This window comes from Pantherophis guttatus, chromosome 17 (assembly GCF_059756535.1).
Source record: "Pantherophis guttatus breed Tessera chromosome 17, ASM5975653v1, whole genome shotgun sequence".
In the NCBI taxonomy this organism is placed as follows: Eukaryota; Metazoa; Chordata; class Lepidosauria; order Squamata; family Colubridae; genus Pantherophis; species Pantherophis guttatus.
This window is the reverse complement of record NC_142079.1, coordinates 604,011-631,604: the sequence shown is the minus strand read 5'-3', so window position 1 is coordinate 631,604 and position 27,594 is coordinate 604,011. Positions and strand designations below refer to the sequence as shown.

Sequence of the window (27,594 nt, the reverse complement as noted above, 5' to 3'; positions counted from 1 at the left end):
AGACCCCAGCCCCAGTTCCCCACCAGACAAAGATGGAGCTGTGCGAGGACCAGTCAGCCTCCATTATAGCCGAGGGAACCTAGCAGGAAGAGACAGCCTTCATTATTTTTAATTGGGCTCTACAGTTAAATAATACACAATGGCCACAATCGTCTGGGAAGTTATATTGTGGAAGGCCATTGAATTAATGGAAGCCGGGCCGGAGTGGAGCAGCATTCCCATTCATTTCAATGGGCGAGGGCTGGGCGGATCTCCTGTCCAGTCCAATGTTGGTTGTTTATTGATCCTGGTGTTGAAACATAAGACAAGCTCCGTTTGGGGGAGGGGGGAGTTGTTAGACATCCACAGTTAACAGAACCACATTGTGTTTCATAATCTGTCAGCAAAACCATATGCTATCCAAACACAGGCAAATCATACCCATTAAATCCCATTTCTTTTTATTCCTGCGTTTCTTCTATTGTCTGCTCCAGATCTGGAGTAACCCTGTTTTGCCTGAAGTCCCCTAAACTAGAAGCTGACACCTGAAGAAGTCCAGACAGGGGTTGCCACGTCAGCCTTCGGTTGCGGTGAGTCCAAAGCACTTCCTTCCTGGGACCAATCCTGGCACCGGATGTTGGGCAGTCTATAAAGTGCCCCCCCCGCCTCCTCCCTATTCTCCCCTAAAGGAAGGTTGAAGATCTCACAGCCCCAGTGAGGCCTAAATTTTAGGCCATCCATCACTTTTGTCCCCGCCCCCCCGCCCCCCAAGACACCAAAGGCAGCTGGGGATGAGTGGGACCTGGATCATTCAGACGTTAGCTGAGCCTGGGACTGCTGCCTGGTTTAAGGAGGCAGACTGAAGAGCAGGAATTGAGAGACCTCACACCTGCTATGAAATGGGAAGCAGTTGTGAAACTCCTTGAGATAGGCAGGGCTGTGGCACATCAGAGGCCTCACCTAGATCAATAAGTAGGGATTTTTTTAAAAAAAAGTCTTCCATGTAGAGGTAATAAATTCAGCTTAATTTCTTTGCATGGAGGCCTTGTTAAAATTATGTCCAAAAGTGTGTGCACCACGCTGCGGAGCCAGAGTACAAGCTCAGCATGTCTTCTCCAAAGTCTCTCCCAAATGCGAAGGGTGTTTAGGATTGCAACGTTACAACCCTGCATAATTCATTGCGCTATAAAATGCGCTACCATATTTTATTGCAAACCAGAGAGCATGAAATTATAGCTGTAATGCAATGTTCTGTTCCGTGGAGATGCCGGGAGGGAGAAGACCCACCTGTCACTTCCCTCGGAGGCTGAGCTTCTCTGAGGAAGGAGTCCAGGAGACCTGGTAGCAACTCTTGAATTTTTGAAGCTCCTTCCAGAAAAGCAAGAGAGAGAGAAAACTGAGATTAAAAGTAAGGCAGAGGCCAGGAAGTAGGAGGTGGGATCTGGTGTAAATGGGCAGAGAAGGGAAGGTGCACAGAACCGGGTGTTAGAAGGAAATCTGGAATTCCAGACTGTTCATCACCCTTTATAGCCAGAGCATTCTGCAAGAGCTCTTGCAAATCCTACCCCATTTCCCCCCTGCTGGGTTCCAAAGCAGGAAAATATTGGGGTGAGTGGGTGGGTGGGTGAGAAACAGGTATCATCCCAAGAGATTACTGTTGGGTACCTTCTGATTCTTGCAAATGCAGGATTAGGAAATGAGCATTTGATGAGATTGTCACTTTTGAACTTCAGATTCTACTGCTCACTTGTCGTTCTAAGAAAATCCGAGTGATACCTGATATTTTATCTTCAATCCTTCTGAAAATTCACCTTTTGAGACTGTTTTTAAACGATTAGATTGCCTTTAAAATACCTGCCTCTTTCTTATAACTCGTTTTCTATAAATTGTAGATATTTAAATTTCTCACTCAATGTGGCATCGCTAATCAAAAGAGTATGATTAAAAACAAACAGACATATTTATCTATCTGAAGCCCTAACAGTGCAATAAAACCCGACTTATTGCTTGTAATATTTAGAATTAATGAATGCAGGGCTGAATCATTTATGATTGTCTTAGCACAAGCAAGAATTCAATTAAATTTGAACAGGAAACACCAAGGCACTTGGCAAAAACAAAACAAAAAAAATCCTCTTTCCCTTTTTTCCTCTTGCAAACAATACCCTTCACTTCTGCTCCCTTGGGGCTGCTGGCAGAGAAACAGGTGTGTAAACCAGGAGCAAAACAGGTATTATGTTGCTTAAAAGTCATTCATCCCATCAGAGGAAGGGAGGAATCCAGAGACACCTGGGAGAGCTCTCTGCTTGGATGTCAGCTAATTTGTTGCAGGAATAACAGCCCATTTGCCAGGAGAATGCAGGAGGGAGTGGGGTTTTTTCCTCAGGAGAGTGCCAAACTGGATTTGTGGGTTATGTTTAGCCAGAATATGATTTTAGCTTAGCATTTTTTTAAAAGCCAAGGCCAAGTCAAAAGGAGATGACAGATCGGCAGGTGTGTTATGAATTAGTATGTAATAGTAAAACATTCCAATTAAGCGAACCAAGGAGAGAAGCAACCTAAAACTAAGGAGAAATTTCCTGCTTGCCTCCAGAGGTTGTGGGTGCACCATTACTGGAGGTTTTTAAGAAGAGGCTGAACAGCCATTTGTCCAGAATGGTATAGCTGGCTGGGGAATTCTGGGAGTTGAAGTCCACAAGTCTTAAAAGTTCCCAAGGTTGGAGAGCCCTGGTATGGGGTCTTCTGCTTGAGCAGGGGGTTGAACTGGAAGGCTTCCGAGGTCCCTTCCAACCCTGTTAAAGGCCAGGTGCATTTCCCTTGTTAGCACTTAGACTTATATACCGCTTATTCCTGGAAATCACCACCTTACCTCCATCTATGGCTAGAGTGTGCCCTGCTTTGGGTGGGGCTCATAAACACAGTTCTACATCACCTGTGGGCATTTTTACAACCAGGAGGTAACTGACCCGCAGTTACCAGGTTCTCCTTATTCTGTCTCTATCTAGTGTGAGGCATCCCTGAATTATTAAGGATATTTAACATAAATATATAGTCGTAACATCAGCCTGGTTCTTGTTAGTTTTAATTTTTAAGCACTGCCACCAGTCTCAGACTAAACTGGTGAAAAGAGATCCTGTAACTCTTTGCTTACCTGCTGCTATGCATTATTAAGTGCAGAGGTTGCCCTTAACATCGGCTCCTTTAGACTCCAGAAAAGGGACTTGACTGCGGAAGGGACCCCCAGGGGCCTAGCAAGGCCAGCAGAAGGAGCTGCAGGAAGGCAGGGGGTTTTCAACCTCCACCTCTCATCCCGGCTTTATTTCTGTCCTTAGTAATTAGTCTGTCAAGAAATTGCAGCAATCAAAGATCAGGCAGTGCCTGCTGCAACCTAATCTCCGAGAAGGTCCAGTGTCTAATTCTTATCAGCAGAATGAGCCAATACCAGCATGCCGGACCCGGAGGGCTCAGCCACCGACACGCAACATGAATTATTAAGCGTACTTCGCTGGGACGGAAAAGTCTTTTTGCAGACTCCTGGCATCAGGTTCTGCTACGCTGGATGGATCCTAAGCAAGCCAGCTCGCCAGAGTCCTGAATGGCTTAATCGGACCGTCAGCATTTGGGATCAGCCTTCAGGATGGCGACCCAGGTAATGGTCAGCGCAGCCAAGGAGGAGGAAGAGAGGTCATGGGAATAAAAAGGTCGGGGTAGTGGAGTCTGAGAGAAGCTTCCACAAATTTGAATCGGAAAGGTGCTCCCTGATTTTGGGGAGCAATCTTGATGCCCTGGGGTTTCCCTCTCTTGAATGTCCGTGGTCTTTCCATGGTTCAAAACTCCTGAGCAGTTGGGCCGGATAGAGCCCGAGGTTCAGGCCTCAGGGTGTCTCCCTTTTGCCATTGCATTAATGGGGTGGGGGGTGGGGGGGGGTGAGAGGGGCTGCCCTTTGCTCCCGAGTCCCTGTCTGCCCTTCTTCTACTTCATGCCCATGAAGTAGAAGAACAGATGTTCCATGTTGTACCTGTGGAGAGAGAATTTGGAGAGCTAACATCCCAGAGAGCAAAAACGCGTGTCTCCTCTTTCGTAAAGCCAAGAACCAAAACTTTCTCATTTAAATAAGCCCCCAAAAAAGGCAAAGTTTCTGTGGAGTCAACAGTGTAAAACCAAATCTGTTCCCCAGAATGGGACGTTGGGGTGATGGGAGGCAAGAACAGTTGACCCAAAAGGTGCACCCAGCCACCCCACTTGGGGCCACATCCATAAAGGGAGGGGCTGGTTCTGTTCCTGAGGGGACCAACTCTATCCAAGCCAGGCAGCCTTGGCCATGAGCAACGTGGTGGGTGAGGTGGATCTGTTTCTAGCCCCTTCAAGAGTGCATTGCATTATTCCAACACCATGTTTTCAACCTCGGCAAATTTAAGATGTGTGGACTTGGACTCTCGGGAACTGGAGTCCTCACATCTCAAAGTGGCCAAGGTTGAACAGCAACGCTTGAAGGGGAGGGGGAGAAGGAGGGAAAATTGGGAGAGGGAAGCATTCAAGACTTCAGTTCAACGGATGGCTCCTCTATTGTCAAGGGTGTGTCTAACACAGCACTTCTTTAAAAAAATTGTGCTGGCCCTAAAGCCGTATTCTGGAATAGGAGAAGAGCAAAGGGAAAGACTTGCTACAAATGGCCATTTCCTCTCCCACCCACATGGACGGTTGTCCTCAAAGGGAAAGGAGATTGTTGTCCTGTGGCTTTTTTTGTGCCAACAATATCTGGCCGAGGGCAAAAATAGTTGCAGATCGATCCTCATATTATAATCAAAAGTTTAACCGGAAAAAGCAGCTTTGCTTTCTTTCAGCCAGGCGAAAGGATTCGCTGAGGAGCGTTTGTTTGGGCCCTTGTGAATTCGGTCGATTTGGATGCTGGCCTGAACATTGTCCTGGGTTGAAACTGGTGAAGCCGCTGGCCATTCTGATTACCAAACAGGATTTGTAATTATGCTGAACTGGAAGTCAGAGATGACACGGCAGTAAATTTAGAGAAGGGTCAGGTCATTTATTTGCTGTTTCATTTTTCTTTCCAGTGAGGCCGTTATAAAAATCTAATTTCCCAATGCAGTCAGCTGTGAAGCAGCCCAGAACAGAATCTGTTCATTCCTTTATTTATTTGTTAAGCAAGGCATGGAAGGGGGGGGGAAGCTTGTTAGGAGAAGCGAGTTTTCAAATTAAAGCGGCGGCTCTCCCTGCAGTTTGGACAATGTTAGCAAAAGCAAAGTTCCTGCCGGAGCAATTGAACTGTTGCTTCAGAGCTAGGGACTTACCTGTTTGGCTGTTTACCTGTGAAGGGTTTGGCTGCTACTGAAAATGAGGTGGGGGAACCGTGTGGGTGACAATTTGGTGAGAGTGGCTGAAACTTCAGTCTCCTCAAAGTTGGGATAACGGGAGGCTGCCGAGTTGGGAGGCAGATTTGGAGATATTCATGTGGAAATAAATTAGAGGCCCTCCGACTCATGATGGTTGTGCGTTGCTCGAGACTAGCACAATCGGCTTTCCACAATTCTCTTACCTGCCCTCCATGAAGAAGCCATTTAGGGCCCCAAATGCTGAACGGGGTGACTGGTATGAGGTCCTCCTGAGGTTGAGGCCCCCTTTGGCAGACGAGCCTCGGAGGTTCCTGGGGCAGCTTTGCTGGGGCTGCTGGTGGCTTCTCCCTTCAGTTTAGGCCGGGGGAATGATCAGGATGGCTGCTGCTGCTGCCGCTGTTGTAGGATCTCAGACTTCCTTTAAGCAATTAACGCTCTCCCCCAAGCCAAAGAGAAACAGCTGCACCACTGCACGCCATAAAAGGGACCTTCCCCGCACCACCCCTGGCTGCCTAGGTTGGGGGAGGGCCGGTGGTGGTCTGTGCACCAGAATGGAGGGGCTGCTGGTGGTAAGTGCTTTCTAGGGGCCTCTGGGGCAGCTTCAGAAGGGAACGGCTTGTTTCTCACTCTATAAACCCTTCGGCTTTTGTAGGGTTAAAAATACGGGGATCTCTGGGAATCCTCCACGGACGAAACAAGGGGAGAAGAAGGCGAAGTGCTTCAGTTGTGGAGCTTGAATGTTCTTTTATGCTCTGCTAAATGAACTTGGAGTGCAGTTAAATGCTGAAGAAGGCGCAGGAGGAACCTGGAACAGGTTTAACAGTTTAACAGTAACAGAGTTGGAAGGGACCTTGGAGGTCATTTAGTCCAACCCCCTGGTGAAACTGTCTGGTTGGGTTGGGGGTGGGTTCTGCTGTTTTCACCAATTCTGCAGACCGAGAAGGCTGTGAAGCAGGAAGGTGAGCAACAGGCCAGGCTCACCAGTTGCATGGATTACAGAGAATTGCTGCCCCATTCCCTTTTCCCCCCATATGTACAGCTGGCTTGATGCTTTCACACACATGGGTGTGCGAAAATACAATTTCTGAAGGGAGGCATCCATTCGTGATGTTTGCTGTTTGTTTGCTTATTTTGAAGGATTCTCTCCTGATTTTTCATCTGGTCAGGCTTGCAAATTGATATGCAATTAAGTTAAGGTCATATTGCACCGAAGTGTTAAAAGATCTGTAGGTTTAGAAAACAAACCAGAGGCACTTTGTGGCAACCGACAGCACAACTGTAGCAGTCCTAAATAGGCAATCCCTTGTTGTTATTTCAATTTTGAGGCTGCCCACAGTGACTCTGGGCAGATTGCGACCGCCCTCTCTCATGCGAGGCTCACTGGGAAGAGGTTGCCAGAACTTTCTCCCTCTTAGAAGTCAGAGACCCCCGTTAACACCAGAAAGAGGGTGCTTTAGGAGGTGGTGAGGGAACTTTGTGTTTTCTTTCAGTCTGGGAACAAGTAGCTCAGAAACTAATTAGTAAAACAATGTCAGAATGTAATTTGCGTCGGAGATAAATAAAACAATAATGGCAGTCTATTTAATAGCCCTCAAAAGAGAGGTATTCGTCTATCCAATGGAAGGATGCTCTGGAGGCAAGCTGCCACTCTAGAGGTTTCTCCCCCCCCCCCAACCCATCCAGTCCTCTCCCTAAATAGCAAAGTTGTTGGTGGGGGGGGGCAGGAGACATGTTAAAATTGGTTGCCATAAATTGAATCCCTGCACTGTTTGCTCTCTGGAGTGGAGCCGTATTTCAGTTTTGAGCAGAGGATGCAAAGAGCTTGTTTTGCCAGGACAGTGTGTAGTTGTTTATTGGCCTATGAAAAAGGAATCGGAGGTGCTGTACCCTGCCTTGGACCATTAACCTCCTGAAATGTTTTGACAAGGGGAGCAGGGAAAAGGCTGGGGCTGGGGCTGGCAGAGCAGCGTTTGAAGGCAGCCAGGATCGGAAAGAAAAGGAAAATTCTGCTCCATTCGCCCCTCTGCCAAGAATCAGGAATCCGTCTATCCCATTTGCCCTGCTCTTCCCATGATTGAAAAACAAAAACCCAGTGATAAATAAAATGGGTCCTTTTGCTTTCCCAAGTAGGCCTCGGGGCCACCTGAAGGCCCTTCGGCTCTGTTTTCAGCCCTGCTCCAGTGTGGTGAATGTTTTGGCCACATCCTGAGTGGAGAAGGAGGCTGGTCCAGGAGCCTGGCCTTCCCTCCAGGCTGGGTCTGAGCCCTGGGGATCACCAGCCCACCGATTTGGGCTTCTCATCTTGACCCAGGACTGATGGCTTCCTTCTTCCCTTCTTTTCAGCTCTGTTCTTGACCTGCCTTCTAGAGCAGGAGATATCCCCCCACCAACGAGTGGGATCCGGGGGCTGGAGCTGTTCTCTGGCAGGTGGGACACAAGGAGGTCCTGGTCTCCAGGTCAGAGCCGGCCAGGACCTGCCCGGGAGGAGGAATGGCCAGGAACAGATCGCCATTGTTGCTCTCATCAACCTGAAGCGCGTCGAGAGAGGCAGGGGAGCCCTGACCGTTAGCCGCCCCATTTATCGGGGCTGTTGTGTCCCGCCTGGCCCTCCCCCTCCCCGCCGTTTCTCAGATTAGCCCAGGCCGCGCTCTAAAAGGGTCCTCGGCCGGGCTTTTGTGCCCGGAGTGCCCAGTGTGAAATCTGCAGTGACGTTAAATGTTTTCTAATGAATAATTATTGAAAGGAAATGGAGGCATATCAGTGTAAAGGATTGTAGCGTATTAAAACGTTTTATGCGATGGGTACAAAAATGTTGTCCTTCACAAGCACTTTGGGAAAAAGGCTTTAGTTTCTTTTCCTTGTGAAGGGGTTTTGATTCTCAGGGGATTATCCCTAAGCTCTTTCTGGCCCGTCTCCTGACGGCAGTGAAAAGGGCCCGCAAAGGGCTTTCAAGATGGCAGCCCTGAAGCCGGTCGAAGGGTTAGAAGTTTTAGGGGTTAGAAGAAATGTTTGAACATCGGAGGGCTTTTTTTTTTCCACTTCAGCTTTTGATTTTGGAGGGTGAGGCACAGCTCCCCTTTGACCCCGCAGGGATGGTCGGTGGCTCTTTTGGTTAAGGCTGTGCCAAGATTACAGGCGAGGAACTGTCAAAATTGCTGGATGTTTCTTGCCCACCGCTCAGCCTCAAAATCTGCATTTTATGTGGCTTCAGAAAGAAACGAGGCTAAAGTTTTGAAAAAGCTGTGTGGGATGCAAACACATTTAAGAATTTCTTGTTTCTAGGATTCATTGTTGATATTCTTTTCCCAAAGCAGCAAAGCAAATGATCAAATGCACATTACCCTTTGGAGTGAAAGCTTTTATTAATATGAAATAAAAAATACTAATGAAAACCCCCATAGATGAATGCAGCAGCATCGTTCAGCCAGATAGATTCTCGATTCGTATAGGAATAGCGGATGCTAGTTCTCAGACCTCAAGTTTTTTCTTTCTTTCTTTCTTGCAATTTTGATGTGGTGAAATGATTCTAGAATTCACACTTTTGCAAAAGCCCCCAGTTGTAGTAGACGGCTTTAGAGGAAAGGCAAATGAAGCCTTGGGAGCAGAATTAAACAGAGGGAAGAAAAGGTGGGAGACAGGCAGGCAATGTAGGTCACCTCCAGGCTGCCGGTGGGTTTCTCTGGGGGCCTGTGTGATAAGCAATTCCTGGGCAGATGGCCTTGGTCCCTCTGATGTCATGTTTACACTGGAGGACATTAACTGCAGCACCGGAAGTTGAATGGCTAGGAGAGTCAAAGGCGGGAGGAGGAGGAGAGCAGCCCCCTCCCCAAATTTCTACAGTAGAAGCTGCTTTGTAGGCTCACCTACTCATATTGATGAATATATTCCCATCATAAGCCTATATTCATATGAATAACATTCAAAATATTCATAAGCCATCATGTGGTTGTTTGCTGCGGACTTGGTTCAAATGGTGGTTTATTCAAGCCATGGACTAATTATGGACCTTCTTCATGCCACACTTACACTTTCACAACTGTTTTTCTTTCCTCCCCTTGAGGTTCTCTTTGTGTGTGAACTTTTTAACAGGTCTCCAATAGGTGGGATATTGTAGCATTACAAACTCCTAGGAGACCTGAACGGATGCTCAGGTGGCAGCAGAGGATTGGCGTTGTCTTTCTTGGTTGTGCAAACATTTGTAGCCCGGGGGAGGGGGAGGGGGGCTACGGCACTTAGTTTTTGTAGAACCTTTCCCAGCCTGATGCCCTCTGGTTGTGTGAAGCTCCAGAAGCTGCTCAGATGAATGATCCATCCAGTTCTGAAGACAGCCGCTTTTCATGTCTCTGATGGGCTGAGAAGGAGCCGTAGTGTGGATGCTTGACTTGAGAAGGAGCTTAGGGTGACCTCTTGTGGAGAAAAGGTGGAGACGGAGCTCGCAAGGCGCGTTGGGCCTTCCCAGCATCCTTGCAACAGGTCTCTCCTGGGCTACGCCTCTCCTGGCTGGGACCTGGAGGCAATGAGACACATTGTACTCACCCGTCAGATGGTGGTGGGCTTCCTTCTCTCCATGATCAGCCTCTTGCCTTCTGGAGGTTATCTCCGTTCTGCTTCCAAATGACTGTAGAATACCAGACAGACCCATCTCGCCTCTTTCCCCATCTTTCGACGTTAGGAAAGCCCACCGGTGTTTGCCTGTGACCTGCAATTTCTTTCATGGTGAATGAGCCGACTCTTCCGTTCTGCAGTCATGGAGAAGCTCTTTCTTCCTGATGAAGCCCTGATCCATCAGTCCTGGCAGTGCCAGGGTTGGGTGTGTCTTTCACCATATTTATGGGGTTGGGCTAACGTTTCTCAACCCTGGCCATTATTTATTTTGTTTAGATAGGTGGACTTCAATTCCCACCCGCTGGCTGGGGAACACTGGGAGTCGACGCCCGCCCACCTTAAAAGGTTGAGAAATGCTGAGTTTGACGGCAGGGCCAGAGAGAAAAGACCGTTGGGTGCCCAGCTCCGCTGGAGCAACTGTGTTTGAATTAGCTGCCCTTCAGATTCTCACCTGCTGAAATGTTACCCAAGAGGTAGCAGAGCATAATTTTTAAGCAGCGCTTTCAAACTTCAGTTGATGCCCTCAGTAAGGCCTGCAAAACATCCAAGCCCAACAACTTCCTGTGTGAGGATAAGAGGGCCTGCAGACATTGGCCCGTTACACTAGGAGGAGGAAAGAGCTGAGTGAGCCTGTGGTTGCTACCAGACACCTTCTGATTTGGGGGGGGGCAGGATGAATTTAGATGATGAATTTAAGGTTAGGTACCAAAATTGGTGGCCCTGCAAGGAGAAACTCTCTCTCTTTTTTTCCTTCCTTCCTTCCTTCCTTCCTTCCTTCCTTCCTTCCTTCCCCCTCCCTCTCTCCCTCCCTCCCTCTCCCCTCCCCTCTCGCTGAGATGTTACACAGAGGACGATTCAGCCTCTCTCTCTCTCTCTCTCTCTCTCTCTGACTGGCTGGGGGAGGAGAGGACAGGGGTCATTTGAACAATGCTGCCTTGCGTGGCCAAGAGATCTTTTTTCTTTCCTTCTTTTTTTTTTTTTTTGCTTGGGCTCCTTCCTCCCTGCCAGAGAGGTGGAAACGAGATGCAGTTGGAGTTCCAGTTGGAAGTGAGGTGAAGTGAGAACGGGACGTTCCGAGGGCTTCAGGGCAACGGAGGAGGACTTCCTCAAGTGGGAAGAGAGGAGCCTCGGGAGGGAGAGGTTAGGGGGCAAAGAACAAGGTTGTGGGGATCTAATCCCCAGGCAGCTCCTGGGTTTTCAAGACTGCTTATTCATTCTCTCGTTCTCTCTCTGGTGTCGGGAAAGGTAAGGCTATTATTATTGCTGTTGTTGTTGATGATGATGTGGTGGTCGTGGGGATTGTTATGATGGGTCATCTGCAATTTCGCAGTCTGGTAGGAGCCTGAAAAGTTAAGGATGAATGAGGTAGCACCTGAGAATATAGGTAGTTCCTAGCAGGGTGTGGAGGTTTTGTTTGTAAAATGAAGGTGTTCAGGTCCAATAAATTCTGAATTTCTATATATTGTGAGAGTCCTTTAAGTATTGCTCCAATCACGATTTGGTATAAGGGTGCAACTTTGATCTCCGTGGACAATCTTTTTTTCCCATAGTTTTTCCTCAATTCTAAAATCACTCAATATAGCCACATCATTTGTTGAACCCAGATTTCTTCTTTTCCTCGGCTGTGATCTGGGGCATGTTATGGCCGGTGGAATGTTAAGCCAGATCTCCTCAGATTCCCTGGAACAGGATGCATGATTTCATTTTAATTTGTACCTTTTCCATCGTAAGCCTTTTCTCTGCCATGCAGAAGAAGGAAGCAGTAGTTAATTCCCAAGAAGAAAACTCTTCAGAGGCTCAAATCTGTCATAGTGGTAGAACCAGATCTCTCAGCTGGCTAACGGTTATGCCTCGGAAATGCAGAGGGCTTCACTACACCATGATGGATATTCACTCCGTGCATGTACCCTGTTTCCCTCAGAATAAGACATCCCCTGATAACAAGCCCAATCGGGCTTTTGAGTGCATGGCAATAAGGCCAAGTGCTTATTTCAGGGTTCAAAAAAATATAAGACGGGGTCTTATTTTCGGGGAAACACAGTATAGCGATGTTTCATTGATTTTTCCTGATATAAAAACTGCCGTTTATTTCATTCCCACATCTTGCAAAGTTGGGCCAAGCAGGGGGGTCTCCTTTTTGCCTTTTCCCACCACAAAAGAGATGTGGAAAAGTTGGATGGTGGCCAAGTTTTCCATAGACTGGAATGTCAAATTAACTCTAAGTGGGACAAGGGGGCCCTCCTGCAAAGTTCCAGTGGGAAATGGGGAGCCCAGTTCTCTTAAGAAGGGCATTTCATGTCTCCATCTATGCGCCTGAGTTGTTCTTGTCCGCCAGGGGAAAACAGCTGCTCAGCCAGAGGTGACTCTCTTGACCAAGCCTGAGAAGGTAGCCAACCATCGCTATTTCAGAACAAGCCGGTTACAGGCTGGGAGAACGATGGGAAATATTCTCACGATTCGGAACGGTCCTCCAGGCAGGGCCAATCCTGCTATAATAGGTTTAAGTTCTAGCTGGCAAAACTCACAAAGGATTCCTTTGTGAAATCAGCAGAGGCAAAGCACAAGACCCAAAACCGGAGGAAGTGGGGGAGGGAGTTGGTGCCGGGTATCCCCAATGGGGAGAAAGGTGGTGCCAGGAGCACAGCCGTTAAGAGGATTTTTCCAGCCTTTTGGAGTCTCCTTCAATTCCTCCTCCTCTTCCACTCCCTTGACCCAGCCAGGTAACAAGTGCTGGAAGGGAGTGAAACGCCTGCAAGAAAACAGCCCAGCTCGGAGAGCACCAATAATAGCAAAGCCTTTTCCACAAGGAAAACTTTGACCTTGCAAATCAGTCTCTGGGTTGCAGATTCGGTAATTTGGTATCTCGGAAGAGGGAGAGAGAGCCAGGGCCTGATCTTTATCTGCTCTGGGCTCCAGCAAAGGAGAGCGAAGAGCTGCTTCTGTCTCAGGCAGGGCAAGGAGCCAGGCCAGGTTTCAGGCCAGGTCCAGCTACATGATACTGGGGCTGCTGCATCTCCCGAGAGGGTCCAAATATTAGTTCTGGGACTTCAGTTAGAAGGGGCGGCAGCGCCATTCTAAGACTGCGGCTGGCACTTTGTATCCAGCATGCGTGAAAATATTGCAACAGAATTTCTTGGCTCCAGGAAAAGCGGAAAAAAAAAAACAACCCACCCCACCAACTCAATGTATCCACCGAGAGAATGTCATAGATTTTTGTCCCCTTGTTTTTGTGAAGTTACTCGATGTGCCAACTTGGCTACATTTATTAGAATAAATCACTCTCCAATTTTGCAGCCTGGGAAACTTTGAAAGACATTCCTGGGCTTAGCTTGCCAAGGTTTCTGCTTTCCGGTTATCTTAAAAGAAAAAGATTGCCTCCCCATCACTTAGGGGCACTTTCCCAAGAGCAGAAGGAAAGTCTGCTGGCTTATCCTGCTAATCGGGTCGTTTTCTTGTGGGTTTGCAGAAGGAGGCTGTGTGGAGGAAGCCCCACCAGCTGAACATGGAAGGGGCTCTGATCGCCCGCGACCGAGTCGGAGTTCAAGATTTTGTCCTGCTCGACTCTCACACCAGCGAATCGGCTTTCTTGGACAACCTGCGCAAGCGATACAGGGAGAACCTCATCTACGTAATTAAACATTAAACTGCCCGTCCACTTGGAAGAGGGAGGCTGCTTGTCTTGGGGATGGGGACGAGAGGCTGCTAAGATAATGTTAGACCAGAAGCGTTGGACTGAATCGAATGGGTTGCTACCTCTTGAGGGTTCAAGGGAGAATTTAAAAGCCAGAAGACAAGCCTGCAAAGGGGGGGGTGAGAAAATGGAAGGGTGTGGCCCTCTCCTTGATGGACGGCTGGTGCACCCAATCAGCAACAGCTTCATCTCTCCCTCTGGCCCTGGGGTAGGAAGTGGGGATGGTAGAGGTGGCAGCTCTGGTCCCAGAGCAGCCAGTTAGTCTGGCACACTCAGACCTCTGCCCTCTATTCCTTGCTGCTGCTCATCACCTCTCAACATCGTCTATCTGAGAGGTGGCCTCCCTCTTCCTGATGACGGGGCTGGCTCTGCAAGGGCACCTCTCTCTGTGGCTCTCGGGCCCTCCAGATAGGTTCTTGGGAGTGAGGAGTGCCAATGTGGGTTGGCGTTGGAGGGTGACAATTTTGTTCCAAAGATCTGGCAGGCTGTGGTGAGTCTGCTGATTGGCAGCCTCAATTCTTCTCGCTTTTCCCTTCTAGACCTACATCGGGACTCTTCTGGTGTCTGTGAATCCCTACAAAGAGTTGGACATCTATACAATTAAGCAGATGGAGCAATACAAAGGGGTCAACTTCTTTGAGCTGCCGCCGCACATGTGAGCAAAGATGCCAAGCCATGCCCTGCTCTGTGGCCTTCCTTGGGTCCAGATGGGAGCCTCCGTTCGTATCGATCCGTCCATCCAAACTTAAGGGGAATTAAAATACAAAAAGGCAGCCCTGCCCAAATGATAATTATACACAGGAGGTAGTCCCAGTGCTGGTTGGGGATTATGGGAGTTGAAGCCCCACCTGGAAAAAACCCCGTTGTGTTATCCTTTTCCCCTGGGGAAGTTCTCACCCTGTCCTCCTTGCGTCTTCTGCAGCTATGCCATTGCTGACAACGCTTACCGGGTCATGTGCACCGAGTATAACAACCACTTCATCCTGATCTCCGGAGAAAGTGGAGCCGGGAAGACCGAAGCCTCAAAGAAGATCCTGCAGTTCTTCGCCATGACCTGCCCTACCACCGAGCAGCTGCAGATTGTCCGCGATCGCTTGCTCCTCTCCAATCCCGTCCTGGAGGTAGCAGCCGAGGGATCCAGGCCGTGGGTCCCATTTCCCCTCAAGGGGAGAGGAGAGGAAAGGAAGCCCCAGCCGCTCTTAAATTCCCAAACTCTGTTTATCCCACAGGCCTTTGGAAATGCCAAAACGTTACGGAACGACAATTCAAGTAGGTTTGGGAAGTACATGGATATCCAGTTTGATTTTAAGGTACAGCTTTTAAAATATTGGGGGTTAAAAAAAATACCTTGCATTTTTAACCCTTTAACCCGGAATAATGAAATGTAGCCACCTTGTAGAATCTTTTCTTTATTATTAGAGGTTATATTATTTTCTTTTTTTTTAAATCAGGAAAAAAAGTGTGATACTCATGCCTTCCTTAGCTTTTATCTTCCCAATGCCCCTGCGAAGTAGGCCAGATTGGGACCGAGAAGAGCTCTCAGGATCACCCAGCAGTGTCCTTTCAGACTGGGGGGTGGGTGTGGGGGAAATGCATCTCTTTTCCTCCACCCAATCTGAGAGTCTCGGCTCTGGGTTTCCTCACCAGGGTATTGAGAAATGGGCTTTCCCAGCCCCCTCCCCCTGAAGAGCTGGATGCCCAGGGGGGCCCTCAGCTGGGGGCGTGCCTGCTTTGTTCCCTTGCTGCCTGTGGCACCGGAGCTCTCCTTCTCTGGTTCTGCTCTTTCCAGGGCGCTCCTGTCGGTGGGCACATCCTGAGCTACCTGATTGAGAAATCCCGCGTGGTGCACCAGAACCCCGGGGAACGCAACTTCCACGTCTTCTACCAGCTGCTGGAGGGGGGAGAGGAGGAGCTGCTGGAGGGGCTGGGGCTGGGACGCAGCCCTCAGAAGTACTCCTACCTGGTGCAGGTCGGGTGGTGCAGCTTTTTGTCCACAGACTCTCATTTCCAGGTGTCTCCTGCATCACCCTGACTTGGCAAAAAGCTCCATGCGGTTTCTCTCTTCCGCTGCAGGGGGGCTGTGCCAAAGTGTCTTCCATCAATGACAAAAGCGATTGGAGGACAGTCCAGAAAGCCTTTGTGGTCATTGACTTTGCCCCAAGAGATATTGAAGTAGGAACCTTATGAGGGGGCAGAGAGGGAAGGAGAGTCTTATATCTATTTAAAACAACCCTTTCCCCCTTAGTGACGGGGGGGGGGGGTTACGCTAGATCTAACCGCATTCTTTGTCTTCATTCTCAGAACCTCCTGGGGATAATTGCCAGTGTCCTGCATCTGGGCAACATCCAGTTTGAAGAAGACAGCAATGGCCACGCCATCATCACCAATGGCACTCAACTCCAGTGGATCTCCAAGGTGCCAGCTGGGCGCGTCAGTGACTCTGAATTAATTTGGAGGAGGCCAGCCGAGGGTGCAAAGCGCAGGGCGTCCCCCCCTGGCCACTGGCATAGAGCAGAGTGTTTACGGGCAAACTTTTCGCCATGTTGAAATTCAACTACGATTCCATGCACTGCTTCCATATCCTGTGGTGTGAATGCACCATCGTAGGAGTAGTAATTTTGAGCATGGGGTACCCACAGCATGGGAAAACCTCCCTCTCTCCCCAAGGTTTTGAACTTCAGCACTGATCAAGAGTCGAGCAGGCGTCTCTAGTGTTGTCTTTTTCCCTCCTCTCTCTAGCTTTTGGGCGTCCACCTGTCCATCCTTCAAGAATCTCTAACCCACAGGAAAATCGAGGCTCGGTTTGAAGAGGTACCACTCGTTCTCCCTGCTCCTTTGCAAGAAAATAGCATGGCAGATCTGCCCCCATGTATACCCGCTGTGGTTTTCTTCCTCCCTGAAGGTTCTAAGCCCATTAGATGTGGACCTGGCCTTTTACGCTCGTGATGCCGTGGCCAAAGCGATATACGGACGGACGTTTGCTTGGCTGGTCAACAAAATCAACAGTTCTTTAGCTAACAGGGTTGGTCCTTCATTGCTGTTGGTTGCTTGTATAAATGGCGCGTCTTTTCCATTCTCTGGGGCTTCAGAAGGCTGACGGTTGACTGGGGCTGCTTGGGGGTTGGGCGCCTCGTGTCCAATTTGTGGGCAGACCCTCAAAGGACCTTCCCATTGGAACCCCCATCGCTTGTCTTTGCTTGATAGGACTTCAGCAGGAAAACTGTGATTGGTCTACTGGATATTTATGGCTTTGAAGTCTTTGAGACAAACAGGTAAGTCTCCATTCACCCTGGGTGAGAACCACATTTTAAAATGTTTTCTGCCTTAAAAAAGGAGACAAACTAAAGAGATACAAGAACATGGAATTTGGTCGTGGGCTGGTAAAAGTGGTTCAGTCCAGAAACGCTTCTAGAACAACACGACTGCTTTAAAATGACTTTGTGCTTTTTGTCCTTTTTTTCTTTGTGTCTGTTCAAGTTTTGAACAGTTTTGTATCAACTATTGCAACGAGAAACTTCACCAGCTGCTGATCGAGATGACCTTGAAGGCAGAACAAGAGGAATATGAGCTGGAAGGCATTGAGGTAGCTTTGCTTCTTGCTAACCCTTCTTCCTGTTAAATCTTCTCCTCCCCCCCCCCCCCAGCCTCCTGAAGCAAGACTAGCCCCAGGGCCGAAAAGAGGCGCAGGAAGAGACCAGTGGTGAAATCCAAAGTTTTTTACTACTGGTTCGGTGGGCATGGCTTGGTGGGAGTGGTGTGACTTGGTGGGCGTGGCTTGGTGGGCATGGCAGGGGAAGGATACTGCAAAATCGCCATTCCTACCCCACTCTGGGGCCAGCCAGAGGTGATAATTGCCGGTTCTCCAAACTACTCAAAATTTCCGCTACCGGTTCTCCAGAACCTATTGGATTTCACCTCTGGAAGAGACCAAATATAAGCTGCAGTTGTCAAACCATCCCGGAGGCTACCTGGGGGTGGGGGTGGGGCGCTCCTGTTTCTCAAGTTGGAATTTAAATGCTCCAAGGATTGGAGAAGCAGAGCAAAAATGCAGAGCAAAAATGGTTGGGGAGAAGCACCTTTTTTTACACCATGCATAAATTTACTCATTTTATCCAACCACTGAGTCAGGTCAAGCAGGTCTTAACATAAAATCCTGCCAAATTTGACCAAATCAGGATCCTTGATGTGAAGGAAATGTATGTATTCTGAACCCAAATTGTGGACAATTGTGCTTTTCCCCAAACTTTTAAGACTTCTTCCTGGAGTTCATCTAAATTCTGATTCCAGAGGCTGGTGGAGATGGACTTGCTGTTTGAAGTTGAATTTTACTTGGCCATGCTGTGCCTTGACCTCCTACGTTTTCCTCCTAATTGTAGTGGGAACCAGTTCCATATTTTAATAACAAGATCATATGTGACCTCGTGGAGGAAAAGCACAAAGGCATCATTTCCATCCTGGTAAGAAAACTTTGATCTTTGTGTATCATTGCCACTATGACCGGTTCCAAACAAGGTTGCCCTCCAAAGGAATTTGGTGGACTGAAAAGTTTTAAAACAGCCAGGGGATTCTTCCAAAGAGTCATTGATCTTCTCACAAAACTACAGTTCTGTTTTTGTAGTGTATTGGCAGAGAAGGGAAAGTGAACCACCGGGTGGTTTTATAGGACCTGGGGCTGACCTGGGAATGAGGAATACTTTGAAAGAATTTTCTTTGCTGTTTGGAGATGCTCCCAGCGTCCATTTTCTGCATCAGGAGACCTCCAGATGTGCTGGCTGGCAGCTGTAAATATAAGCCCAACACATCTGGTTTAGATCCAAGAACCAGACACGTTGGCTGTGCCCCACACATAACCATCGACCAGGATTCTTCAGCGGGATTCATTGAACAAATTAGACTAGCCTGGTTAGAATAGCCAGAGGTCTGCAATTTTAAACACTCAAAGAGCCATTTGGACCCATTGCCCACAGAAAAGAAAACACCGGGAGCCACAAAACCCTTCCCGTGCCTGACTATTTCCTGAGCGGCCACAAAACTAGCATATGTAGTTGAATTAAACGTTCCGTTTTCTTCTGAAACTTTTCTTTTCTTGGATTTATCCATGGTTGGCCTACCGGGGTTGAAAAGCTCAATAAACCGTGTGCCAGCAGGTGTCACACATATTGTGACACATATTTTGAGTGACAGGGAGCCGCAGCAGAGGGGTGAAAGAGCCCCATGCGGCTCCAGAGCCTGCCTTAAGCCTCATACACTATTTATTGCTTATGTGGGGAGCCTGCAATGGTCTTTTGTCTTTCTTGTTTAAGGATGAAGAATGCTTGCGGCCAGGTGAAGCCACTGACCTGAGTTTCTTGGAAAAACTGGAGGAGAAAGTAGGAGACCATGCCCATTTTGTGACGTGAGTGCCGTGCCCTTCTTGCTAGTTCTCTCACCTTGGCCCTTCTTGGAGCAGACTCTAGTTCAGCCCCACCATCCTTGCTTCTGGGTGTGACCCTGGCCCAGCTGCCAGTGGAATCCTCTCTGAACTGGGAAATTTCCCCTCTTTTTTCTCTTTCTCTCTGCAGGAGAAAGCTTGCAGACCTGAAAACCCGGAAGTCCATCGACTGGGTGGACTTCCGCTTGCTTCACTACGCGGGAGAAGTGACCTACTGCACAGTGGGTAAGAAAGGGGGGCCGTCGTGGGAACCGGCTTGGAAGGAAGGGACTTAATCTAGGCTGGTTCCCTCCCTCCTTGCTTGAAGCTCACAGGAATGATTCCTGCTTCAGGAAAAAACCAAACCAAACCCAAGGAGGCATCAGAGCAATTGGAAGCACCTCCTTTCTAGAATTCAAGGCCAGGAACATTTTTCTCTCTGAAGCAACTTATCTTGGCAAAAGTTCTCCTCCAGCTCCCATTGAATTCAATAGTTTGGAAAATAGCTTTGTGGTGATCTCACTTCAAAGCCTTCTGGGCACAATTACCCAGAAGGTATTCTCTGTGTGCCCTTCAATTTGACATGGCTCATTCAAGCCCATTAAATTATAGCCCATCATTCCCAGCGAGCAGACTCCCCAGTGGTTGTGCAGGATAGTTGGCACCAAGTTGGAGAGGGCTGGTGAAGTTTCTGGGTCTCTTCTCAAAAAAAACCAAAAACCTCCTGGCAAAAGACCCTGACATTGATGAGTACTGTAATCCCAAGATTTTAATTGTTCAGACAGTGTTTCTCACTCGTGGCAAGTGGACTGCAACTCCCAGAATTCCCCAGCCAGTATGAGGGATTCTGGGAGCTGAAGTCCAGATATTTTAAGTTGCCAAGGTTCTAGAACACTGGTTTAAGCCAGCAGTGGCTTTGCTAAGATCATCCTAGCTTCATTTCCAGGAAGACTTTTCTCTTCCACTTTCCTAATTTTATTAGCAATCCCTTAACTTTATTTCCTGTCGTCTTTAGGATTTTTGGAGAAAAATAATGATCTGCTTTACCGGAACCTCAAAGAGGTAAGAATATTTTGGATCCATTGAGGTGGACTTCTCTCTTGCCTGGTAGTTAAGCGATGGAAATAGAAGTAGAAAAGGTGCGAATGAAGGAAGCGTTGCAGGAATTCTTAGAGTGGGTGAATTTCAAAATGGAAAGGAATGGGTGTTATAAATTCTGTGACCTCATGCTTTAACCTGTTTCAAGGTGCTGTGCAATTCCAAAAATGGTATCTTGAAAGAATGCTTCCGCTCATCTGAGTTACACAATCGGAGAAGGCCCGAGACGGTGAGTGCTTTCCTCGGACGCTGAGACGAGCTCTTGAAATGTTTTAGCTCAGAGCCAAGCAATAGATTGACACTTCGTAGAATTGGGGGAGTTAGCGAAGGAGAAATTTCTTCAGCTAGAAAATTGCATTCCTTGACTACGGTTAACAATTTGGGACAAGGTGCCCATGGAAATGGGACTTACAGTGGTCTTTAGCACACAGTGTCCAGAGTGCACACAACGCACACTCATTTTCACATAATTGCTTGGGGTAAGCTTGTGGCTGCAGGACGGGCGTCCCATTCCTTCCATGCTTGTAACTGAGGTCTCTGGCATGCCCAGGTTGCAACTCAGTTCAAAACCAGCCTGTCCAGTTTGATAGACATCCTGATGTCCAAGGAGCCCTCCTACATCCGGTGCATTAAACCCAATGGGGACAAAGAACCTGGTATGGAGACCTCTGGGCTGGAAAGGGGGGGGGGGCTGAACGACTTTCCACCTGTGGCTTCATTGTTCTGTCCTCGGCCCAAAAGGCCTTTTGAGGGCAACCTAAAATCTGGGTTGCCCTGAAAACAGCAGCTAACATTTCTCACCCCTCTGGAGAAATCAGAATTTGTGGAGTTTAAAACCTGAGGAAATGCTGGAGAAGCCAGAGGCTTCCCGTCTCAGACCACAGGGAGATGGCAAATGGATGCGGAGATTCATCCCCCTTGGAGCTCTTCTGCAGCCAAATGTTTTGGTGCATTTGGGCAGTAGACTTTGGACTCTGGGAAACCTGTAGGTTTTAACAATTAAGGGGTGGCGGAAGAGTGCGAGTGCCCTGACCGGGGTGCCATTTTGTTGTGCAGACAAATTTGATGACTCCTTGATAAGACACCAGGTGAAATACCTGGGTTTAATGGAGCACCTTCGGGTGAGGCGAGCTGGCTTTGCTTACCGTCGGAAGTACGAGCACTTCCTGCAAAGGTGAGGTTCCTCTCCACTCCCCCACCCCACTCATTGCCATGGCTTCAGTAGGAACTGAGAACACAAGAGGGAGGGCCTTCTGGTTTCCCCCCAGCCCCAAAACATTCTGCTGGAGATTGGATAGCTGACTGGCACCCTTCATTTAGTAACTTGTTAGGAAGACCGAGGCCGCCTGTGGAGCTGTGTTGTTGTCCCTTTGCCGTGAGGTTTATGGAGAGGAATTGGAATTGGCATCCTCTAAACAAGCTTTGCCCATAATCGTGATTTCTGGGGTGGGGGACACCTGGATCGAGAAGGCGGGGGTTTAGCGTAAGTTCTGTGCTGGGCAGAATTGATTGTGGGACTCCCAAATCCCTTCCACGGTTTGGAATCCATTTCTCCTGACTGATTCCAGGTACAAGTCTCTCTGCCCGGATACCTGGCCCCAGTGGCGGGGCCCTGCAGCCAAGGGAGTGGAGAAGCTCATCCATCACATCGGCTACAAGCCCGAAGAGTACAAGATGGGAAGGTAGAGGAGAGGCCTGCTGGGTTTGGGACCGATTCATGCGGTGGCTCCCTACGGCTCACCATTAAAATGCAGCTTCTGTCTCATTCAGGACCAAACTCTTCATTCGTTTCCCGAGAACGCTGTTTGCCACTGAAGATGCCTTTGAATATAGAAAAAACCTCCTGAGTATGTGCTGGGACCTCTCTGGGTCATGCCCAGATCTTTTTCGACCTGAACGTTGTCTTGATGAGGAAGTCATCCTCTGAAGGCCCTGGATGACCTCCTCAAAAATACAGCTTCTTGGTGCAAATGTTCTAAAGCTGCAGGAAATCCCTGTTGGGCTCTCTAGTCCAGCCCTTACCTTCCTTCCCAGCTTTGGCCAAACAGAAGTCTCCGGGGTTAGCATTGCAAGCCAATCCTCAGGCCTATTTAGGAATAATTTTGGGGTGGTCTTCTTTGCGTTAAGATGGTCCTATGCTCAATCTCTAAAGAAGCCAGGTAGCTTGGATGGGAAAGATATCCAAGAGCTACTTACTTCCAGTCCCATTGGAACATAATATTGTTGATGCATCACAATTCTTGATTCAATTTCAAAGAGTATTCTAGGCTAGAAAGTCCCAGGTTTTGTCCCTGGAGTTTGCAGTTAGAAGTTGTGTTTCTGGTAGAGAAAATGGAGTTGTACAGTCTGGCTTAGAAGCCTTTTCCCCACTAGAAGTCACCGAGGGCTCCCCAAAGAGACAGGAGTGACTTTCACCTGGCAAAGGCATCAGGGCCGCCTGCTTTGCTCCCTCTCTTTCAGTTTCCAGAATACAAGCCAAATACAGAGGCTGCCTCGGGAAGCGAGAATTCCAGAAGATGAGGCAAGCCGGTAAGGATCAGTTGGCCGGAACCAAAAACTATTTTGAGCAGATAGTGCTGGTTTCTAAACTCGGTCCCCGGAGACCCTTTGTGAAAACTTGCATTGCTTGCCCTTCGTCTGCTAATACTGTAAGGAGGCTCTCCTGGGTGAGCTGGAGACTCTTTCTGTCTTGCAGCCATCCTGCTGGAGGCAGCCTGGAGGGGAGTCCTGGCACGCAGACTGGCCAAGAAGAGAATGTGGGCAGTTGAGACCATCCATAAGTAAGTTTCCTGCCTCTTCCGCCTGGGACCCTCCCTCCCTTTCCGTTGCCTCTCAGCTCTGAGAAGAAATCAGAGGGGGCCCTGCTCCTTTGGCTATTCCGTGTCTTGCACGGATGTCCGTACACACAGACAATGTCTACCCCTGGGAAGGCTCCTGGGGACGATCAGAAGGATGGTTCTGAATGTTGCTTTTCTCCCTTCTGAAGGTTCTTAAAAGGCTTCATCTACCGCAGGGAGCCCCTGAACGCCGACAACGTGGACTTTGTGAGGTTTGTGCAGTACACGTACCTCATGAAACTCAGGGATCACATTCCAAAGACCGTCCTGGACAAAAGCTGGCTTAAGCCTCCAGAGATCATGCAACAAGTGAGAACGGGCTTGTGGGAAGCCTCCATGTTCAGGGGCAGTCTGCTGCAGAGTCAAGGGAGGAAGCCTCTGGCTTTCCTGTCTGGCTGTGGGTCTCTCTCTAGGCTGCTGGGTGGGGGGCGGAGGGGTTTTTGTTGCCCTACAGATGCTGGGACTCACCAGCTCTTCTGAGGTTAGCTGAGGAATAGTCAGATTGAGAAGGTCTCCTAAACTTATGTCCACATTTGACTTGTACAAAACTGGGGATTGTGAGTTGGAGCACCATCTGCTCCCCTAGGAACAGAGCCCGGGAGCTTCACAGGGGTCTGTGGCTGATTATAGTTTCCATCTCGTGTCCATCTTCTCCCTTTCTACCACCCAGACCTCTGCCCTTCTGAAGACAATCTGCAAAAGGAATCTTGTCCGGAAATATTGTTGTGGAATCACTGTGGAGAAGAAGGCCCAGGTGACAGGGTGGGGCTGCCGTTTCATGGGAGGCTCTTCCAGGTGTCCTGAGGGAGGTAAAGCAGGACATAAGTTCTTATTTGACTCCCAAACAGATGGAGCAGAAAGCTGTCGCCAGTGCCATCTTCTCTGGGAAGAAAGTTGGCTACGTGGAAAGTCTGAACCAGCCCTTTCTGGACAGTCGACTGGGTGAGTAGCTGAGAGTTGGCAGACCCTGCTGAGAACTTGGCTTGATTCAAATGTGAAGGGCTCTCCCTTATTGACTGTCTGGATAAAATTTGGGGGCGGGTTTCAGGGGAAGCATAGAATGGTGGAGTTGGAAGGCTCCCAAGGATCATCTGAGGGGGTCAACGACCCTTCAAAGCACCTGAAACGGAAAGCAGGACAAGAAGCAACGGATGGAAAGTGACCAAGGAGAGAAGCAACTTAGAACTAAGGAGGAATTTCCTGACAGTGAGAACAATTAATCAGTGGAACAGAAGTTGCCTCCAGAAGTTTTAGGTGCTCCATCACTGGTGGCTTTTAAGAAAAAACTGGAGAGTCATTTGTCTGGAATGATGTAGGGTCTCCTGCTTGAGCAGGGGGCTGGACTAGAAGGTCCCTTCCAGCTCTCTCATTCTGTTTTTTTGGTCCAGCAGGAAGAGTAAGTCCTTATTAACAAGTTACTTTAAAGTTGTCCTATAGCTTTCACGAAGTCCTGCGTCGATCTTGAATTGTATATTTTACACTGTAAGGCACTTTAGAAGAAACATTACATGAAATAAGGAAGGGAAAGACTTTCATTATTTAATAAAACTCAAACTTCTGCCCCCTTCTCTCCCAGGTGAGAGCGACCTGTGCCCCAAAGTCCTGCAGATGATCCGCCACGAGAAGGTCCAGGTAAGGCAGAGGATGGCATCCCACAGGTAAGCGGGGAAGAGCTCCCTGCCTCTGATTGTGCAGACCCGGTCCTGCTCTGGTTCTTCAGCTCCCTCTTGTCTCTTGTGCTGCTTTCCAGTATGTCACGCCAGTGGTGAAATATGACCGGAACGGCTTCAAGCCCCGAGAGCGACTGCTTGTCCTGACCCGGGTGGCAGCTTACGTGGTGGAGACGGCCAAGATCAAGCAGAAGATTGAGTACGCCACCCTCAAAGGTAACCTCTGAATTCGCTTTGGCCTCCGGTCCTCGTCCCTGAAGCCGACCTCTTTGCGCCTTTGGGGCGAAGCTCTTGGACACACACACAGGAGGGAGGATTCTGCTCTCAGGCAGGCTGCCAGGGGCCTAGAAGAGCTAGAATTTTTCTCCAAATGAATCAGGAGCTTTGGTCCGGGTGCAGAGCATCCTCATCAATATCTGGAAGGCAGCAAGGCCGGAGAGGCCAGGTGCTTTTCAGTGGTAAGAAAAAGGAAGGGCCGGCTGCCAAAACATCAGGTGCATAGATTACAGGGGTGGGTGGGTGGGAGGGGGCTGGAAAGGGGAGCCTCGGGAACAGGAAGGCTCTGATATGTTGGGAAAAGATGGAAACCAGAGAATTTGTGGTGGTGGAACAAGAACGTAGAGCTCCATCTTTGCAATTTCACCAAAGGCACCTCAGAAAAGAACCAGGGGCGTGAAAGTATTAGCTTAGTTAATGAAAAAACATTCTTTTTTTAAAAAAGAAAGAATAGAAATTTCTTCCACATTTCTATAAAATTTACCCTGTGGGACAAAAGGAGTATTATATGCTTACGTGGTCTCTTGTCCCTTCTCTCTGCAAGGCATTTCCACCAGCAGCCTCAGCGATGGCATCTTAGTCCTTCACGTTCCAGAAGACAACAAACAGGAAAAGGTGAGGGGAATTGGCTGTCCTGGAGACCCTCCCGCTTCAGGACGTGATCAGAAATGAGGGCCCTCCTCCTATCTTCCTTGCAGGGAGATGCCATCCTGCGCTGCGATCATCTTTTTGAGACCGTCACCAAGCTCTGCATGTTAGCCAATAAGCAGGACCTGGTAGCCGTGGTCCAAGGAAGGTTAGCTGGGGGCTGCCTTGGCTTTGGCAAGGGGTGGCAGTCTTGGCAGGCTTATTCTTTTAATACCATTTGAATAAAACCCACTGAAGAAACGTCAAATAATTTAAGGCTTCCCTTTCACAACGCGTAGCAGTTAAAACCTGAATCTTTTTCTCCGTAACTCCTTAAATGTTCCAAAATGTTTGTTTTCTCAACCAAGATCTGTTTTGACTCATAAGGCTTGGTGAGGGGGGAAGACCCTTTGGTCTGTGGCCTGATGCTGCAGATGAGCCCCCATGTCTTCCTCTGCTACCGAGCCTGAGCCTGGCCCTGGGCAGAGGCAGCCAAAGCCACCAGGCTCTGGAGCCCCGGTAGAGTTCCTCTGGTTTTTACCTGTTTTATAATAGCCTCCAGTTCCAGATTAGTCCCGGGAAAGAAGGAACCATGGTTTTCACCACCGGGCAGGAGCCTCACGTCTACAAAGCCAAAAATGGACAACTCACCGTGGTAAGCCTCTGGAGCGCATCAATGCAGGGTGCTTTGGGGCATCCGGCCAAGTCTGAATATTATTTCCCTTCCTGGCCAATTGGTATTTTTCCCCTCAAAAAGATGGAAGGAGGTTCCGTTGAGGCAATCTACCTCTGTTAATTCTTTTAGCTAATGCAGTTTGCTTTTTTAAAAAAATGCCTTCCTTTTTTATTTAAAGAAAAGCAGCTCCCATTTCTTCATGCGTCTTTCTTTGGCTGCAGGAGCTTCCCAGCTGGTTGCAGGTTCTCGGAATGTAAAGAAGCTACCTGGAGATAATTCTTTTTGTGTTTAAACCCCAAAGGTGTCGGCCAAGATAAAGTCCTGATGGGGAAAACCAAAACAACCCGTGACTCTGTCTGCTTGAAAAGAAAGTCCCTGAAATCACCCCGGGGGGAGAATGGAGGCGGTCTTCGTAAACCTGTCGGATGCTGATGTGGTCAGTTTGCTGGAGTTCAGGTCATTTGCATCTTTTTTAAAAAAAACACATCTTGAACCATGTCCGCCGATTAATCCTAGGCCCTGTAACAGCCTCAGTGACCCTTTCCCAGAACTGATGCATAGATTGAGGCCTGAGTGTTTCCGTGATCATTTGCTTCAACATTCCAGTTGGCAATAATTTAACCATTAACTGTACCAAACAGCCCCCAGCCCCAGTTTTAAAATGCAGAACTCCAGAAAAGAATCTCAAGAGTAAAAAATGAAGGACTCCAAACGCCGTTTCTGAGCAGGCCTGGAGGAGGAGCAATACGGCCGGCCGGGAAACTGCGCCCTGGGTCTTGAGTGAGCCTGTTTTCAACCAAATCTCTGCAAAGTTCAGAGGGGCTGGTGGGCATCAGCCCCATTTGTGAAATGCAAACTGAGGTTCTTACTTCCGAGACAAGCAAGTCAGTCCCGGAAGGTACTTCTGTTCCTGGAGTTACGACCCCATGTTATTCTCTGTATTAGCAACCTGTGATGTATTTATGAAAAAATAAAAAGGTGAAAGGAAAAATCACTTTCACTGGCCTGGCCTCTCCCTGTCTGCTAGCCACCTCAGCCCAGAGGCATTGTTTAAAACACCAGACAGACCAGTTTCTAAGAACGGTTCCCTCCCTCCCACCCCCTCATTTCTCAGTGGTCTTCTAAGGCCCTCTGAGGACTGAAGGGGGGCCTGCAGAATCGGCCACAACCCACAGACCTCCTTGCGGGGGAAATGCACGGCAAGCTTGATCCTTGAAGTGTCATTCCCAGAGTGCAACTTGGCAGAAGCTTCTCAGCAGCCCAACCTCTGACGCTGAGGACAGGAAACGTCTTTGGAGAAAAGTGGCTTCTGGCTCCCAGTAGCTCGTAGTAAAGCTGTGTTCTCTCCCACCACACCCCTTCGTAGTTTCTCTTCTG

General features: G+C 48.7%; 1 protein-coding gene and 1 long non-coding RNA gene across 7 annotated transcripts; one reads left to right on the top strand and one right to left on the bottom strand.

The window, feature by feature from the left end:
* Positions 1-1,148: 1,148 nt before the first annotated feature.
* Positions 1,149-3,997, bottom strand: LOC148111643 (uncharacterized). Its single transcript, XR_015730304.1, has 2 exons — positions 3,131-3,997; positions 1,149-1,347 (listed from the first exon to the last, which is right to left on the bottom strand). It is a non-coding gene; the product is annotated as an uncharacterized LOC148111643 (long non-coding RNA).
* On the top strand, positions 3,492-27,211 carry MYO1H (myosin IH). 6 transcript variants are annotated; one of them, XR_015730302.1, is made up of 32 exons: positions 3,492-3,628; positions 13,399-13,560; positions 14,163-14,278; positions 14,546-14,744; positions 14,853-14,933; positions 15,413-15,592; positions 15,697-15,795; positions 15,925-16,038; positions 16,363-16,434; positions 16,526-16,645; positions 16,828-16,895; positions 17,101-17,206; positions 18,000-18,080; positions 18,927-19,018; positions 19,185-19,279; positions 20,049-20,095; positions 20,280-20,360; positions 20,682-20,787; positions 21,188-21,305; positions 21,700-21,813; positions 21,902-21,978; positions 22,592-22,660; positions 22,827-22,911; positions 23,118-23,277; positions 23,639-23,722; positions 23,817-23,910; positions 24,545-24,626; positions 24,719-24,854; positions 25,459-25,529; positions 25,613-25,710; positions 26,097-26,196; positions 26,519-27,211. XR_015730302.1 is itself a non-coding variant. In XM_060681750.2 (32 exons), the coding sequence occupies exons 1-32, from the start codon at positions 3,617-3,619 to the stop codon at positions 26,540-26,542; spliced, it is 3,117 nt and encodes a 1,038-aa protein (XP_060537733.2). In that variant the 5' UTR covers positions 3,492-3,616; the 3' UTR covers positions 26,543-27,211. The 6 variants fall into 6 exon arrangements, 4 of the variants coding, with proteins under 4 accessions (XP_060537733.2, XP_060537734.2, XP_060537737.2 ...); XM_060681750.2 differs by having other exon boundaries at positions 24,545-24,600; XR_015730303.1 differs by lacking the exon at positions 3,492-3,628 and adding an exon at positions 10,591-11,177.
* The last annotated feature ends 383 nt before the right edge of the window (positions 27,212-27,594 follow it).